Genomic DNA, 18,287 nt, shown 5'->3' on the forward strand with positions numbered 1-18,287 from the left:
CCAAGAAGCCGTCGATGATCTCTGTGAATGGTCTCGTATGAATAACATGGATCTAAATCCAAAGAAGTGTGTCACAATGGAGTTTTGTTTCTCGCGGAACCACCCCGACCCCCCACTCGTTTGTATCAACAACGAAGTCCTTCGCCAACTGGATTGTGTGAAACTACTCGGTGTCCATATCCAGAAAGATCTCAAGTGGCATACCCACATTTTGGAAATGTTGAAAAACGCCAATCGCAAACTCTACATGCTACGGCTACTCAAAAAGTTTGCGCTCCCACTGTGTGACCTATTAACTATATACACGTGTTATGTCAGGCCAGTGATGGAGTACGCTACTCCCGTTTGGAACGCCGGCATCACAAAGGATCAAGCTACCAAGCTAGAGTCCGTGCAGAAGCGAGCCCTCCGAATCCTACTTGGTTCGCAGTATACGTCCTATGACGAGGCTCTCCTCCTCGTAAACCTATACCTACCCTAGCTCACCGCCGTACTACATTGTCCCGCAAATTTGCCTTGAAACTTTCTGCTCCTACCTCAGGTCTTCGCCATCTACTCCCAACTCGAAATCCCGGCATACGGACAACGAGACACACCCAGCCTATCCCCCAACTTAGATTCCGAACAAATAGACTCCGAGATTCCGCAATACCATATTTTGTTACTCTCATCAACCAGCCGTAATTATGTCTTTAACCAATCGTTAACCGACTCTGAAATAATTGTATCAAAGATTTTGCAGTATATTGCTTTATTTTCTGTCACCCCATAGCATGTGTATTTAAATGCACTGATCATTATTATGCATGTGTTACACCGCTGTTCGCATGCTCAGGGCACAAGCAAACTATTATGTCGTACTTGTGGGTGTACGTGTGTGTCTGTGTTGTATACTGCTTGGGTATAATTATGCGTATATACCTGTATGTTCGGAAAAGTATAATATGCGTATGTATATGCCTTGTGTACAGCACATTATGTCCTGTATGTGTGGGTGTGAATGTGTTTGAGCGTGTATAATGGGTATGTGTGCCTGTGTGCATGAACTACTATTTGCCTGTTTGTACGTATGTATGTACCAGATCGAACACATTTATACTTGCATTATTATAGATGAGTGGGTACGAGTACAAGTTCATATAAATTGAAATACTCACGGTAGGAGTGGCTCTGTTTGGTTGTATTATTATTACCGCAACGCGAACTGAATGGATTTAATCACGGAATTTACTATGTCCATTTATGTGTTTGTAATTTTTTTTTCTCCTTAGGAGTGATTGCAAGTGATTTCAAGCTTCTGATGCAATGTAACATGTGCAATTTGAAGTTAACATATTGAAGATGAATCTGATATATTTTTTGAAGATACTGTGAAGTTTTTACAGCTTTGTTTATAGACTCAACACACTGTTGTTGTTTTTTTTTGCCGCTCTCATGTACTTCTGTATTATATATTCACATCCGAAATCATTTACCCTTTATTTGTGTGCGTTTGTGTGTGTATGTGTGAATGTGTGTGTCTGTGTGTGTTTGCGTTTGTGTACGTGTGTATATGTGTGTTGGCGTGGGTGCGTGTGCGTGTGTGTGTTGTGAGGGTATGTGTGTGCATCTTAGTGTTTCACTTGTCACATGATTGGTTTATGCCATATTTCAAAGCACGCGGAATAACTGGAGCGCTAATATTTATCACTTGGTTCAGGTTATATTTTAGTACACCATGTAATAGCAACAAATGTAACCGATACTCATAAGTGAGGCAATAATTTTTATACTTTTGATATGGTCAGTGATAAATAAGTAATTGATATTTTTATTCATGTTGATTGTTGCCGTTTAAGGAGGTATTCTTACAGCGTGAAGCAAACTTATTATTTTCTCACAGTTTTATCTGTGAATATAATATGTACGAGTGTATATGTGTGTGGGCGTGAATGCGTGTGTGTGTGTGTGTGTGTTGTGAGGGTATGTGTGTGCATCCTAGTGTTTCACTTGTCACTTGATTGGTTTATGCAACAATTCAAAGCACACGGTATACAGAATAACAGGAGTGTTGATATTATCATTTGGTTCAGGTTATATTTTAGTACACCATGTAATAGCAACCCATGTACCCGATACTCATAAGTGATGCAATAATTTTTATATTTTTGATATGGTCAATGATAAATAAGTGATTGATATTTTTATTCATGTTGATTGTTGCCGTTTAAGTATTTATTCTTACAGCGTGAAGTAAACTTATTATTTCCTCACAGATTTATCTATGAATATGATATGTACAAGTGTATATGATCATTATATATTGTTTCCATGCAATAATGACTTTTTATATTTCATTGTGTATACAGTTGTACTACTCCGCAATTCAGCCATTTGGCTGCCATGGCAGTATTATGAATAAACCTGATTGAATTGAATTGAATTGAAAAAAGCATGGCACGCCATTAGCGATGGCAAAGGGCCACTAGAGATTGGCCACGAAATTTTCAAAAGGTTATTTTTGGTAGTCCGATCGGGCAACTAAGATTCAAAATGGATTTGTATGTGTCTGTGTTATTTCGGTCAATACATGTATCTTTCTTTTTCAGGCCACCAAAATTTCACATTAAAAGAATTTAGTGGCCCGAATAGGCCACAAGAGAAAAAAAAAGTTTATAAGCGTCGAGCCCTGCCTCAAGTATGTAAGATATACCGTCTTGACCTAAAGATCAGTCTGTATTTTATCATTGGGGATAATATCATGTTCCGCGGAGACTACGTCTGGCTTCACGGAATCGGAGGAGAACCCTAAAAGTAAAATAAGAAAAAAAGATTACGAAACTCCTTGGGACAGACGATTTTTTTTCTCTCTAGTAGTATACATGATCACATCACAGGAAGTGTCACTAAGTTCTACTTGGCCAAAGTCATCTTAAGTTTTCTCAGGCGCGAGTCGACGCTATCCCAGCCAAAGTAGCATGTTTCCAGATGAACCTGCGAGGGCGCTGTGTCCCTGTAGGCCTCTCGCCCGTGAAGGATGCGGCGGTTGTCGAAGATTAGAACGTCGCCTGGTCCGGAGCGGGGGCGGGAAGGAGAGAGAGAGGAGTACAGAAACAGAGAAGGAGCGAGGGAGGGAGAAACAAGGGTTACAGCTCGTTATTCCGAAGGTTCGTTTTTTCCGAATTTCATTTTCGGATTAACAAATCTTCGGAGTAACGAACCTTCGGAATAACGCCACAAATGTTCGGATTAACGAACCCTTTTTCATTTTCGGATTAACGAACCTCTAGGTATAGGGAATTTGTGTGTTTCGGATTAACGAACCTTCGGAATAACGAACCTTCGGAATAACGAACAGCACCCGAAAGGGTTGGGGGGGGGGGGGGGGGGGGGCGGAGAGAGAAGGTCAACGACTTGTCCTGCTCCAGCTAGCTCATGATTATTCAAGTTCAGTGTCCTGTTAGTAGTAATTGGCCATACAGTCCAATATCAACTGAATGGGAAGCGTGAGATCAAAATACACAAAATGGGTGGCAATTATTGCTGTGTTCAGTGAACATGTTCTAGACTTATTACACCAGTGTGTCCGTTATCTGACGCTTCCCAGTTCTGGGAGAGAAGGATATGAGGAAGAAGAAACGAACCATTAGATATCAGCAAATCTCGTTCATGCTTTAGTTTACGTCGTCCCAGATATTCCTTTGGGAACTGCCTGACAAAGATACAACATTTACGACTGTTGCCGATACAAATTGCAGAAACAACATTGACAAGGAAAGATAAACCGCGTTTCCCCTAACGAAAGTCATTGCCGCTTCTGCGAGCTGAGATTGACGACAGACGGCTCGCTGCAGGGGATCCGACGACTTCGTCACGTCACATGGTTTTAAGTGAAAAACACACAAACCATTATTCGTTATGATCAGTTCTATCCAATGGACGCAGCCATAAACTTTGCACGGTCACCTTGTCACGGTAACACTTTATAACTGCAGTTTTCATATTTCAAGATAATGTGTGTAGTCCTTTCATTATAGTATAACGTGAGGAGCCTAGATTTTCTGTCCGCCTTATCAATTTTCTTGTCTGAAGCATTATTAATAACAGCACACATTTGACGAACATAACTTTTTGTGCCCTTTTCTTTCATGAAATTTGAAAGCTCCTTCTCCTTTCAAATTACGGTATACAAAATCTTCTTTTCAGGTGTCTATCTTATATTAGTAATGACATCCGGGCTCCATTCCCTGTTTTTTTGTTTGTTTGTTTGTTTGTTGTTGGTTTTTTTTTTTTTGCGGAACAAAAGATAGAGACGTGGATACGGAAATAAACAAAATTACGCAATTTTCCTGCTCGCGCTGAAGGCAATAGTCTGATAAACGCGTTCCATGTACTTTTACGTCAGTGTTTCAGTTACAGATCAGCGGTTTAATGCTCTATGCATTACAAAACTCTATGGTCCTATAATTAGGTTACCTGGTCGAAGTGTGTGTCTGCAGGCCCGTTTCTCTTCGTACATCAGATTGTGGAAGGACTTCATAGCCCGATAGGTGGCGTCTACTTCCCCCACCGGTAGCCGCATGACGGACGTCTTCCAAAAGTCACAGCAGATGATTTTTGCCAACGACCTGTCCTGGTTCAATCTGATAACAAAAGCCTCACGTTTCACCATCCGTAATTGCTTTGCTCTTAAGGGGAGACTCTACCTAACGTTTTGATGGATTTAAAACGAACACGGTACGGACAAGAAAAAGAACACTGGAATATTCATAGAAATCGGACTAAAGACTATCACTTTTATTCAGTTTTTGTATACTCGTATGTATATTCATTATTTTCGTCGGTGTCGGGTAGAATGACATTTTGCGTGAATGACATGAGGTATTATTTTACTGTAGCACACCTCTCTCATTTGTTTGAACTCCAGAGAATAAAATGTTTTAAAGTTGATCATCAAGTGAAGTGAACAAAAAAAAAGTACTTGTTGTGACGTCACTACATCTGTACGATAATAAGTTTGTTGCTGAGAATACATATAATCTCATGCGTTCCCTTCTGCAAAACGGAAACTACTTAAGATTTGCGGTTACCATCATAAGTATGTTACCTGTCTACATGGTCGGTGCCGGGAAAATGACACAGGTTATTATGACAGACATTAAGATGCCACAGAGGTAAAAAGATGTCTACAAATGTAACAATGTCACAGGTGATTGATGTTAGCAGTAAGATGTTATAGGAAACGTAATTCAAGTATTACATTAATTTATTTTATATAATGTATAACGTTGAACCCCTATGCATTTTCAACAAAACGAGGTATAAGGCAAGGTTACGGACGCGCACTCACGTGATCGGGGCGTGGCGCGAGTAGTGGTAGTGTCGGTCGTTCACCACCCATCCCTTGACCCGCGATTCCCAGCACGGCACGGTGAGGCGATCGAAGGCGTCGGGGTCGAGTTGCTTGAGGTCGAGGGCTGCCTTGAATCCGTCGACGAAGAAGTATTCTCCGCCGTCGCCCTTGATTTGATCGATGCAATGGAGCAGAAAGATCTGGCAAGCAGATTATAGGAACAAATTTTACATCTCGTGTTTATATTCGTCTCTTGGGGCTATCGACAAACAAAGACACTTTATCAATGCTTTGGATCATAGTTATAAGCGGGGCTCGTCATATAATAGGCGGTGCCCCGCGGGGGCATTAAAAAAAAATAATGTCGAGCCACCAAATTTTCCACATGGAAAGAGTTATCTTTCAGTGGCTGGCCCGATCGGGCAACTAAGATTCAAAATTAATTGTTATACATCCCTGTATTTCCATTGATTTCAGACCTCAAAATATCCAAATGAGAGAGAGAGAGAGAGAGAGAGAGAGAGAGAGAGAGAGAGAGAGCGAGAGGGAGAGAGAGAGAGAGAGAGAGAGAAAAAGAAGAGTTTGTGTCAAGCCCAGTTCATGTAAGTATAATATTTGTTCCTGCTAGTATAAGAGTGTGACGATGGAAAAGTGCCTGCATCAGGGTGTCTGTGGGCTTGCATTTATAGTCAGCGTCTTGTTTACTCGTACTAACTCATTCATTTATCATTTATTTTTAAAGGTAATCATCTACTTAATACCTCTCTATTTTCATCTCTCTTTCTCTGTCTATATCATTCTTTTGTTTTTATGTGTGTGTATGTGCGTGTGTGTCTTTCCGTTCACTGATTCATTAATTTATCTTTATTGGCCCACTACTTAATTAATTCAATATTTCTTTTTCATTCAACTGTTTTTGTGTCTTGTATATGCTTCTATACTGCCTGTCCATCTGTCTTTTTTTCTATTCAACTTGTCAAAGACTTGTTTGTTGTATTCGCTAGTTTCTTACGCCTGGAGGGTCTTGACAAAAGCTGTAGTCGGTGTGTAGGGGCCGATATTCCAGGCCGTACGACGGATGGCCGAAGGCCCATTCCTCTTTCCCATAGATATTCGACGTAGTTCTATTAAAAATATGAAGAGAAGGCAAGTTTCAGAAGGAGATGACGATCTTCAGAAAAAAAAAAACCAAACCCACACATATCACACCCAAAACTCAAACGAATAGGATTTCGAGCCAATCCGGATGGCTATAAACATGACACGTAATTCTATTGTGTAAACTGAAATTCACATGTAAGTCGAATGATTTTCGAGGTTTTGAGACGACATCGACTGTATATCACTTGTATCATAATATGGGTGAACTATTTCATCCGATAACTACAGCATAATTCAAATTATACCTGCATCTGGAACAGGTATACACACTTTAGATAGGCAGTTTAGTTAAGTTAAATGAATTCGTGGCCATCATTATAGAAAAGACACATAGTGACGGGGCGTTGGTGGTGGAAGAGGAGCTCAAAGAAAGAAGTGGAGGTCGGAGGAAAGGAATAAACAAGACGGCCGGATTGAAGAGGGGAGAAAGATGAAGCGGAGTTTAGAGGAAGAGGGGGTGGAGTAGGAAGCTGAAAAGGAGAAGGCAGAGGAGGAGGAGGATGATGAGCAAGAGGAAGAGAAAAAGGAAGAGGGGAAGGAGGAGGAGGAGGAGGCAGGGAATGAGGAGGATGAAGATTGGGAGGAAAAAGAAGAGGAGAAGGATGGGGAAGACAATGAAGGGGAGGAGGAAGAGGAGGAGGAGGAGGAAGGGGGAGGAGGAGGACGGGGATGAAGAGGATGAAGATGAGGATGAGTAAGAAGAGGAGAAGGACGATGAGGACAAAGGAAGGGGGAGGAGGAAGAAGAGGAGGAGGATGAAGGGGAGGAGGAACTGGAGGAGGAGGAGGAGGAAGGGGAGGAAGAAGAGGAGGAGGAAGAGGAGGAGGTGGAAGAAGAGGAGGAGGTGGAAGAAGAGGAGAAGGACGACGAGGACAAGGAAGGGGAGGAGGAAGAGGAGGAGACAGAGGATCAAGGACAATTAAATAAGAGGAGGAGGGAGAGGAGGATGAAGAGGAGGAGTGAATGAAGAGATGGGGAATGGAGACAAAGGAGGATTACGAGGAGAAGGGTTAAGGGAGGGAGAAGGAGTGGTAGAAAGGGATGGGGAGGCCTCACCCATACGATGTAACAGTGAGGTATCCAATCCTCTCGCTGAGTTTACTGACGTATCCCTTCTCGGGCGGCGTCCCACTGATGACTGCCACGCCCACTGTTTTCAGCTGGACCAACATGTCATATAGATTCGTGTCGGACTCGACAATATCTGATGACATCAAAATTTGGGAAGCAGAAATGGCTAATTTCACAAATCTATTACTGAGTATATTGTTAACCTCTCTTTTACAATCTGTAGCTCCAAACATAACCTCCACTCGTGCTTTCTTGTTCCAAGAAATAATAATTAGAATGATAATGCTGTCACATGCTGGCATCTTGTGTGTGTCTGTCGTTCTCCTCCTTATTTCCGTGTTTGCTCTTATTTTGTAATTCTTCCTTTTCCGATAAGGTGGACCGGATTTAATTCAAACAACCACCATGAATATTTCGTTAGTACATCCTTGCCAAAATTTAGTTTTCTCGCGCCCTTGTGTGTAAAATGGGCCTTCTAAAGTTCAACTTTGAAGTGGGAACAGATGTGGTTTTGTGGACGAAGTCCGTAAATATTGGTCGTGGACAGACGCTTCGGTGTACGACCTACTTTTTATATAATCTACTGTGTTTATATCTATCTAATAGCTTTAGGCCTGTACTCACCAGAGTAGTTAAATGTGCGTATGCGCATACTTTCTGCCTCCCATAATTCCGGTTCGATGGATCGGACAGGTTCTCCTTCGGATCGATCGAAACGATTGCAGAACAGCCATTTGCTGGAGTACTGACTGCGGTGATCGTCGCTCCACCTGATCGATAGTGATCGGCCATCATCGCCGATGACCGCATCCTTGATATCGATATCTATGTCAAAATCCTGCAACAGTCAAGAATGGCTCATTAATAGTTTGACTTTTATACACCTACAATCGCGTTAAAAGACGCAAAAAGAATGAAGTAATAAAAAAAATATTGCATAATATTTTCTTGCAGTTTATACGGGGATTATAGTGTATAAACTATAGGAGTACACCTAAAACCTCGCTTTTCAACCTGTGGACTGTACAGCTTGTGCAGATGTTGCTCAAAAGATGAAACTAACAAATTCACATTCGATGTCAATATTGGGCCTCGGAAATAACCAATTGTCGAAGCCAAAGTGGGACTCGGTTGAATAAAGGTTGAAAAGAGCGGCATTGAGAGTACGGATTGTTACATACGTCTACGCAGGACACAGACATGCATATAGGCCAATTACAAAGCACAGATATAATTCATCTATGTAATACATGCACCGTATACACAAAGGTCATTATGTATAATGCATATGCATACTAAAATGATTATAGGCCTATGATATATATTCATCTACAGTCCCATTGTTCATTTACATGCATGAATAGATTAATGCGTCAAAAGATGAAGCATCGATTTGCATTCCCAAAGTATACTGTTGTTTCTGATATTTCATGATTAGGGCTCCATCCGTATAATCATCTTTTTCTCATTATTATGGTATTCCCCGCGTTCATTTTACCAGTCGTTATCATCACTGAAGAGTAACACTTCTGTGCATATACGTTTATAGAAAGCCACGTTTTCATTGGTTTTATCATCGGGGATTTCATCATGCACTTTTGGTGTGATCAAAAATGATGAGAGAGAGAGAGAGAGAGAGAGAGAGAGAGAGAGAGGGAGAGAGAGCGGGAGAGATGATGTATAAAAATAGGCAACATTCATGCCACTGTGTCTACAAAAATATCCCCTTTCATAGCGAGTCGTTCCATTCCACATGGCACCGACATTCTTTGCGCTTTGTCAATATGTACAGTGGATAGATACTCTTACAGTTTACAATGACAACCCATCATCTATTTTCTTCTTATCGTTCCTTTTTTTGGGGGGGGGGGGGGGGGGGGGGGATGGTGCCCGGTCGTTAGTGTACTAATGGCCGATACCATACGTTCACTTGTTACACGCTCAGCTATACATCGCCTGATTTTAGTACAAAATCTGTAATGCATTGTAATTCTGTTGGCGGTTCAGTTAGCTTGGAGCTGGTGCTGGCCAGCTGGGAATCTTCTACACACAGCTGTCGCGGAATTCAAACCATTTTCACCATTTTTATAAAACAAGTAATGCACATTACTTGGTCGGGCGTTAAGCGGCGTTCCCACTATTGTGCGACATGTTACGAACACCACGATTAGCCATTCGTAACTGATCGTGGAAGTTTTGTTCAACTCATCTGAAATTTCACGTTTGGATACGAGGTGATGCGAGTCGATACGCGTAAGAGGCACGCTTGGATGCGATACAGTCACCATTGACCTATTTCAGGCAATACGATCTGTCATGATTTGATTTTCCGTTCAAAATACGATCAGATAGAATTGTCCCGATTGAGTCCATGATTGGTACCGATCTAAGACGATCATTACGATCGGGATCCCCGATCTGGTACGTGCAGCTACGTTCTGACACGTTCCAACACAACTACCGCGAACCAATGCGGTCTGCGATGTTGAGGTAAAGCGGGGTTCCCACTATCACGATTGGCGCCACGATAGAAATCGTGGTCTTAATCGTGCAGCAAGCGGGATGATCTTATCAGATTGTATCAGATCTTAAGGTCAATCGTGGTAATCGCGTTAATCGTAGGAAAATTTTGGACGGTTCAAAAATTTTCTACGATTATCACGATTAGTTTTTGATCGTGATCGTCGCATCAGATCGTCTAGGATCGTATCCAAACGCAGCAAATCTCTTCTAATCGTGCTTCTTAATCGTGTTGATCGGGATCGACTTTTTCACTTTACTTCCGCTTATCATTATTATTATTTTTTGCCCATTTGCCCTTATTTTACTCATAAATTGATTTATTTTGTATTCTGATAGGTGGTAGCCTGCATCTTTAGATTATTATTTCCAAACGGTAAATTGTATGACAGTGTGGGGTTTAATTGTCGTAATTTTTAAGGTACATTATCAAAATCTTTTTTTTAAAATGATTTCATAAAATGAAAGTTGTATTACAGATTTTTAGATGTTTTCATACATTATGTTAATGATGTTTTTATTAGAACTAATGGGTTGCTATTGCAGACACAGGATAACAGAATATGGGATAACTTTTGTTACGAAAACAAAAAATGAGCAAAAATAAACTGGCAATTGTATGTCTGCACGTATTGACTAACGTCAGTACAAAGATGAGAATAATTTAATGAATCGTACTTGAATGGGTACATATAAAAGGCAAATGGTTATTTTTTAAAAGTATATTACATAGTGTTGTTGTTGTTGTTTTTTTTTGGGGGGGGGTGAGTATCCTGCTGTTTGTGTATTGTGCATAGTAATTAAGAGTTGTTTCATCAGCCGTCGTTTGACCCCATTACATCTATTTTGACACTTTTCAATGTCTTTTTTTGTACGTTTGGTAGAGCATAATTTTAGAGGAAAATGGTTATTTTCAACTCTCATTATTACTGCAGATGTAAAAGTGACCATTGTCGTGGATGTGAGATCACTCGTATGATTATGACAATGAAGATCACTCTTATTATTTTTCACAGTTAGTTATTCAATAAGTGTAGCAATATACCCCTGCGAAATAATTTTGCGTAAAACCTCCTTTTTTGTTAAAAAGTGACATCATTTTGATTAGGGAGTCACTTTTCTGTTATGTGTGTGTATCAGTTATGTTAAACATTGTTAAGTAAAACACTAAATCAAGCCGAATAAACCAAACTTTGAATAACCCATGAGATAACTACATTTTGAAATAAAAAGCCATATGATACATACACTTTGCGAATATGAAATCGAACACATAAGCAACACTATCCATTCGGAAAATTTTCTTATATCGAGCGTATTTATCACATAATACTATGTTACATAACATTCAAAACGATCCCATCCTCTTTCTTAGCGCTCATTTCATTAATAAAAAATTATTTTCTTCATGTATTGGAGAGAAAGGTCATTTTGTCTTGCTGGTGTTTTTTTTTTTTTCTGGGGAAGAGGGGCAATCATCTGATCTTATGTATTTGGGTTCGTTGTTTCATTCTTTTTTGTTAGGGGGAGGGTGAGCATGTCGATTTAATAATCTATTAATTTCTTTACGTTTAATATCAGACGAGGGAATAACTAAGGTTATGGCTGGCCTAGGTGCTGCTTTCTCTCTGATAACATAATCGTCATTAGCAATACTGCAAAGGTTACGTTGTCATCATCGTCAACCTGTCAAGCCTTGCCATCATCAATGGTTGTGGATAAAATTAATAGGCCTAATCACTCTGCATAATTTAAGGGAAACAATGAAATCCATCGTCAGCCAGACTATAATAGGTCCTATTCCCATTCGGGTCCAATCGCGCCTTAAATGGGGGTCGCTTCTGATCCCGATCGTAAAAGATATCGTATCTTATCTCAGCAGCCCGTATTGGTTCGCGATATTCGTATTCGAACGTATCAGTACGTTGCTGCACGTACCAGATTGGGGATCCTGATCGTAATGGTCATGTTAGATCGGTACCAATCGTGAACTCATTAAGGACAGGCCTGTCAGATCGTATTTGAACGGCAGACCAGATCGTGACAGATCGTATCGCTTGAAATAGACCAATCGTGACCATATCGCATCCAAGCGTACCAACACGTATTGACTCGCATAACCTCGTATCCAAACGTGAAATTTCAGACGAGTTCAACAAATTTTCCACGATCACTTACGAATGTCTAATCGTGGCGTTCGTAATGGATCGCACGATAGTGGGAACCCCGCTTAAGATGCGATATCTTTCACGATCTTGATCGAATGTGCATGACCACCATTTGAGCTACGATTTGACCCTGACAGGGAATATCATAGCCCAGGCTGACAATGGACTTCATTGTTTCCTCACCTTTTGCAGAGTGATTACAATCCACAACCATTGATGATAGCAAGGGTTGACAGGTTGAGGATGATGACAACATGACATTTGCAGTTTTGCAAACTACTAAATACGTCATTATTACGTGTTATTATATATTATTAACAGCAGAGAGGAAGAAGGCAAGCAGCACCCATACCTGATACAACCTCAGATAGCTCCTCTCAACCTAGAGAAATTGATAGATTATCCAATCCTTGACATGCTCACCCTCCCCCCAAACAAAATACCCCAAATAGATCAGATCACAAATTGTTTGTTTGTTTGTTTGTTTGTTTGTTTATTTTAATTTTTAGTCATGGGGTTAAAAGCCGTCAATCAGCCAAGAGGCTGTTTTTCAGAGAAGCCGTGAACAAAGTATTTGACATAAACAGAACAAATCAAAGATACACAACGAAACAAAATCAAATCAAACATAGAGGTGATGCGAATATCAAAAAAAGGGGAAAAACACAACGAAACAAAGACTAAACATACTCTAAAATCAATATCAATATAACAAAGTACAAAGTAAAATTAATTGTGTTAATCGTAGAAAATTTTTGAACGGTCCAAAAGTTTTCTACGATTAACGTGATTGCTTTGATTGACCTCAAGATCTTATAATGATCTGATATACGAACTGATAAGATCGCCACGATTGCTCCACGATTAAGACCACAATTTCAATCGTGGCGCCAGTCGTGATAGTGAGAACGCCGCATGAGTTAACTTATCAATCCTTCATACAATATGTAACTTTTGAACAATCCAAAACAAACCCGGCTTCGCCTTCTGCGTTTCCGACTGTTCCAAACTTGCTAAAGTTACTGTCGGGTGGATATTCTTATCTATCGCTCTCTGTAATGTGCATTATTGATTTTAATATACTACGTCTGGGCGAAAAATATCGTTTCGTCGTATAGTAGGCCTATCTTTTATTTTTTATTTCTTTTTTACAAGTAAATGTTTTCCATCGGGAGAATATCCAAATATTTTTTGCCCAGTTATAAGGATGGAACAATTTGGTTTATCATCACACGATAATTCTAACGTTATCGCTGACCGACACTTAACTGGCCCTTATCATACTCAGTACAACCCCGGTTGGACGAATACAAAAGAACCCCCCCCCCCAAAAAAAAAAAAAATAAAATAAAATAAAATAAAATATGATAATAATAAAGAAAAAAAATATATATATATCACCCCAAAACAAACAGAACAAAACCAAACAAATTAGAAGTAGGGGACTACTTGACCTGATGAGATTTTTCTTCCCTTCTTTCTTATACTTTTTTTTTTTTTGGTCCAACCTCAACAATGCACATACTTGACCTGCACTCTTCCGTGCCTCCTTTTATCTGATAACAAGAGACTAATAGCGGTTATTACGTCATAAATGAGAAGACTTTGCACGTTAAAACGCTACTGGTCCGTTACACCTTATCTACACAGCAGCGCATTTTAAACACGCGTGTATGGCGCGCCATTTGCCCAATAATTCCGAAAAACTTAGTTTATCGCCGAAAAACTTAGTTTATCAGTCGATAAACTAAGTTTTTCGAGAGAAACTCTGTTTATCGAGCGATAAACTAAGTTTTTCGATAAACTCTATTTATCAAGCGAAAAACGTAGTTTATCAACTGAAAAACTAAGCGAAAAACTAAGTTTATCGTGATAAACTTAGTTTTTCGCTCGATAAACAGAGTTTCTCTCGAAAAACTTTGTTTATCGACTGATAAACTAAGTTTTTCGGCGATAAACTCAGTTTATCACGATAAACTCAGTTTATCACGATAAACTATGTTTTTCAGTCGATAAACTTAGTTTATCAACCAATAGACATAGTTTTTCGGAGATAAACTCCGTTTATCGCGATAAACTAAGTTTATCGATAATCAGAGTTATTCAAGAAGAAAAAGATATTTTGGAAACTGATTTTATAATAGGAAGGAAAACAATTGATATTAGCAATTTAAGATCAAAGCAAATGTATTTGCAATTTCTTAAGGAAAAAAAAGTGCAGTATCGTTTTTTGATAGAATTAATCAAAATTATGGGTTTTCTGTTAAGGAGATATAAAATATATTTTTAAGGCCAAGACGATGTACATTAGATAGCCGATTTAGAGAGTTTCAGTTTAAACTGGTGCATGGTATTGTTTATACAAATCACCATCTTTTCAGGTTTCGTTTTCCTGCAAGTAACCTATGCTCTTTTTGTGAAAAAGAAGAAGAAACATACAAAAATTTATTTTACACTTGTGAGCATGTGAAATTAATCTGGGAATTATGTGAAGAAATGATAGAGGATGTTGATTTAAAAAATTGTACTTGGGAAGAAATTCTGTTTGGGTGGAAGGAGGATAATAGGCGAAAACATCAGTTGTTAAATCATATTTTAATTTTGGTTAAATGTTTGATTTTCAAAGATAGAGAATATGGAAAGCCGCCTACATAATAAAATTAAATAAAAAATAGTATTTTAGAGGATAGATTTGAGGAAAAGAAATAAGCATCAATGAGGGGAACTTTAACCATTCATTTCAGTAAATGGGAAAATTTGAAAATAAGTATGGAAGGACCCGGAGCCAGATGTCCACGGGAAGGGGGGAAGGGAGGGGAAGGGTAATTGGGAGAGGGAGGGGGAGGGGGAGGGGGAGGGGGTGATTAAAGGGAATATCGATTCCATTTGGTTGTATATCGATTTTATTTGGGGGTATATAATAGAAATTGTATATACAGTGTATGATGAAAATATGCATAAAAAGGGAGTTTATAGATTAAAACATATATTAGAAAATAATGGTGAATTGAAATGTGATAGATATTTTAGAGATTTAGGTTTAGGAGTTAAAGATATTTTTTTTTTCTTAAGATGTATTTATGAAAATATACCGATGGGTTGGAGGAGAAATATGAAAGAAAAAGAAAAAGATATTTTGGAAACTGATTTTATTATAGGAGGGAAAACAATTGATATTAGCAATTTAAGATCAAAACAAATGTATTTGCAATTTCTTAAGGAAAAAGAAAGTGCAGTATCGATTTTTGATTGAATTAATCAAAATTATGGGTTTTCTGTTAAGGAGATATAAAATATATTTTTAAGGCCAAGACAATGTACATTAAATAGCCGATTAAGAGAGTTTCAGTTTAAACTGGTGCATGGTATTGTTTATACAAATCACCATCTTTTCAGGTTTCGTTTTACTGCATGTAACTTATGCTCTTTTTGTGAAAAAGAAGAAGAAACATACAAACATTTATTTTACACTTGTGAGCATGTGAAATTAATCTGGGAATTATGTGAAGAAATGATAGAGGATGTTGATTTAAAAATTGTACTTGGGAAGAAATTCTGTTTGGGTGGAAGGAGGATAATAGGCGAAAACATCAGTTGTTAAATCATATTTTAATTTTGGTTAAATGTTTGATTTTTAAAAATAGAGAATATGGAAAGCCGCCTACATAATAAGATAACAAATAATATTTTAGAGGATAGATTTGAGGAAAAGAAATTAACATCAATGAGGGGAACTTTAACCATTCATTTTAGTAAATGGGAAAATTTGAAAATAAGTATGGAAGGACCCGGAGCCAGATGTCCACGGGGAAGGGGGGAAGGGAGGGGAAGGGTAGTTGGGAGAGGGAGGGGGGAGGGGGAGGGGAGGGGATGATTAAAGGGAATATCGATTCCATTTGGTTGTATATCGATTTTATTTGGGTGCATATTGATGTGTTAAATATTCTTTTTTTTCCTTATGAAGCACTGTTATGATGAAAGTACAGCTCCATTTGATATAAATAGTCTTTTTTTATGAATGCACTGTCATGCTAAAAGGACAGCTCCATTTGATTTTAATGAAAGTAAGTAAGCAGTGTATGTTGTCGTTTTGTTTTTGTTTTTTTTTTCGGTGCATTGTATATTCTTTACGAATGCACTGTTTCTGCTGGAAGTACAGCTTGGCTTGATTTCATTATAATTGTGTTTTGTTGAATCGTGGATTCTGTAATACATGTGATTCGATTTATTATGAAATTGTATTGAATATGGAATCAATAAAAGATTATGGAAAAAAATCAAGATTTGTCAGTAGTGGGCGCCTTGAGCTTTGAATAGTGTTGCCAGAGTAGAGCCGTACGGCTCTGAGCGTTGCCACTGCTCGTGGTTGTGTATAGGACCAGTTCATAGAGGATATACCGCATCCCATTGAGGCTTGACAAAGTGCACTTTGTGTTGGTTTGCGTTAACGTTTCACGTGGGATGCCGTCGTGACTACTGGGTACTGTAGTCGCAAGTCTGCGGCTAGTGCGTGGCACTGCGTGCCAAACTCCACGTCCTAATCCTGCAGCTATTTTCGACCGTACTAGCGCCCCCTTTCGCCACAGCTGAAATAACTATGATTATCGATAAACTTAGTTTTTCGCTTGATAAACAGAGTTTATCGTTAAACTTAGTTTTTCGATAATTTTAGTTTAACGAGCAAAAAACTTAGTTTATCGATAAACTCTGTTTATCAAGTGAAAAACTTAGTTTATCAAGCGATAAACTAGGTTTATCGAGAAACTCTGTTTATCGAGCGAAAAACTCAGTTTTTCGCTCGAAACTAGGTTTATCGTGATAAACTTAGTTTTTCAGTCGATAAGCAGAGTTTCTCTCGAAAAACTGAGTTTATCGACTGATAAACAAAGTTTTTCGGCGATAAACTGAGTTTATCGGAATTATTGGGCAAATGGCGCGCCATATGCGTTTACAGAAACGGAGATACATTATTTCCTACCGTATACGTTTCTGTTGGACTCAGGTGTGTATGCTAAGTGTATATTCTTTATATCCAAGCGAATCATGCGAATATCCATGTGAGGAAGATGTTCCTCATCTGTCTGTTTCTCTCTCTCTCTCTCTCTTCTTGTTCTCCTTTTTCTTTCATGAGACCACCATTGTATCAGTACTTCTCAGATACATCATAAATTCCCCGTGCTGAAACATTGGCAGTATGCCTATAGTGTCACGCAGGAAACTTATAACCCTCATAAAAAAGAAGGAAAATAGTATTTATACTATTCACATACGTTCAACAACAATGGCATCAAAAGAATAAGCTTTCAACGCTGTTGACATCATCAGTTTAAAACAGAGGCGGTGTGTCACTCAGGTCCCATAGAAAGAGCACTTAGAACTGATAAAGAGTAAAGATCGTACTCATTTTTATTTGGCTATGAAAACAGAAGAAATGAAAAGGACGAGTGTGAAACAAAGTTAGACTCTGGTCAAGATAAAACAACCATTAGAAAAGGCCCTGTCAGCTCTCCATGGAGTGTGTATCACCAACTTTAAAGGTCTCTTTGTAGCCGGTTGATCCTGTGATTATGCAACACACACACAGAAAATAACAAACAAGCAAACATACAAACAAGATTGGGCAAAAAGGAGAGAGAAAACACAGATATGGAATTAAACAATAAAAGCTTCGTATATCTCCAATGTTCACTAAAATAAAGATACGGGACAGTTTTGATATAAAACTCATATCACGACTGGACTGACCATTAATTCACCTTAAACTCAGACAGCCTTGTTTGGAATCCCGCGTGAAAGCACTTCGGACACCTGCAGTGGTCACGCAGCCACACATAAGGGTAGTCCTGACTGGCGCCGCCGAGGCCTTCGTCCCAGAACACAGTCAGGCTCCGTGCGATCGTTGTCGACCTGGCGACCACTCGCGTAATCGATGTCGACGTTTTCCCTGCGTTGTCATAGTCGTCGCGAGGCCAGGAGGCATGGAGCACGGACTCGTCCTCGAACGCTTGCGGCACAATACTCGACGAATCCACCAT

General features: G+C 39.2%; 1 protein-coding gene across 1 annotated transcript; it reads right to left on the reverse strand.

The window, feature by feature from the left end:
- Positions 1–2,892: 2,892 nt before the first annotated feature.
- On the reverse strand, positions 2,893–18,287 carry LOC139714192 (gamma-butyrobetaine dioxygenase-like). Its single transcript, XM_071625908.1, has 7 exons — positions 18,009–18,287; positions 8,189–8,402; positions 7,550–7,697; positions 6,345–6,456; positions 5,330–5,532; positions 4,456–4,622; positions 2,893–3,047 (listed from the first exon to the last, which is right to left on the reverse strand). Exons 1-7 carry the CDS (start codon positions 18,285–18,287, stop codon positions 2,893–2,895), a joined length of 1,278 nt encoding a protein of 425 aa, XP_071482009.1.

This window comes from Diadema antillarum, unplaced genomic scaffold, assembly GCF_040938485.1.
Source record: "Diadema antillarum isolate AM-2024a unplaced genomic scaffold, OU_Dant_1.0 seq00002187_RagTag, whole genome shotgun sequence".
Lineage (NCBI taxonomy): Eukaryota > Metazoa > Echinodermata > Echinoidea > Diadematoida > Diadematidae > Diadema > Diadema antillarum.

Excerpts from the sequence above, each read along its gene's own strand:
- LOC139714192 (XM_071625908.1), bottom strand. The coding sequence starts at position 18,287 with ATGGTGGATTCGTCGAGTATTGTGCCGCAAGCGTTCGAGGACGAGTCC. Across the intron at positions 7,698-8,188 it reads ACGCACATTTAACTACTCTG|ATATTGTCGAGTCCGACACG; the intron begins GTGAGTACAGGC and ends TGATGTCATCAG. Across the intron at positions 3,048-4,455 it reads CAGACACACACTTCGACCAG|GCGACGTTCTAATCTTCGAC; the intron begins GTAACCTAATTA and ends GCTCCGGACCAG.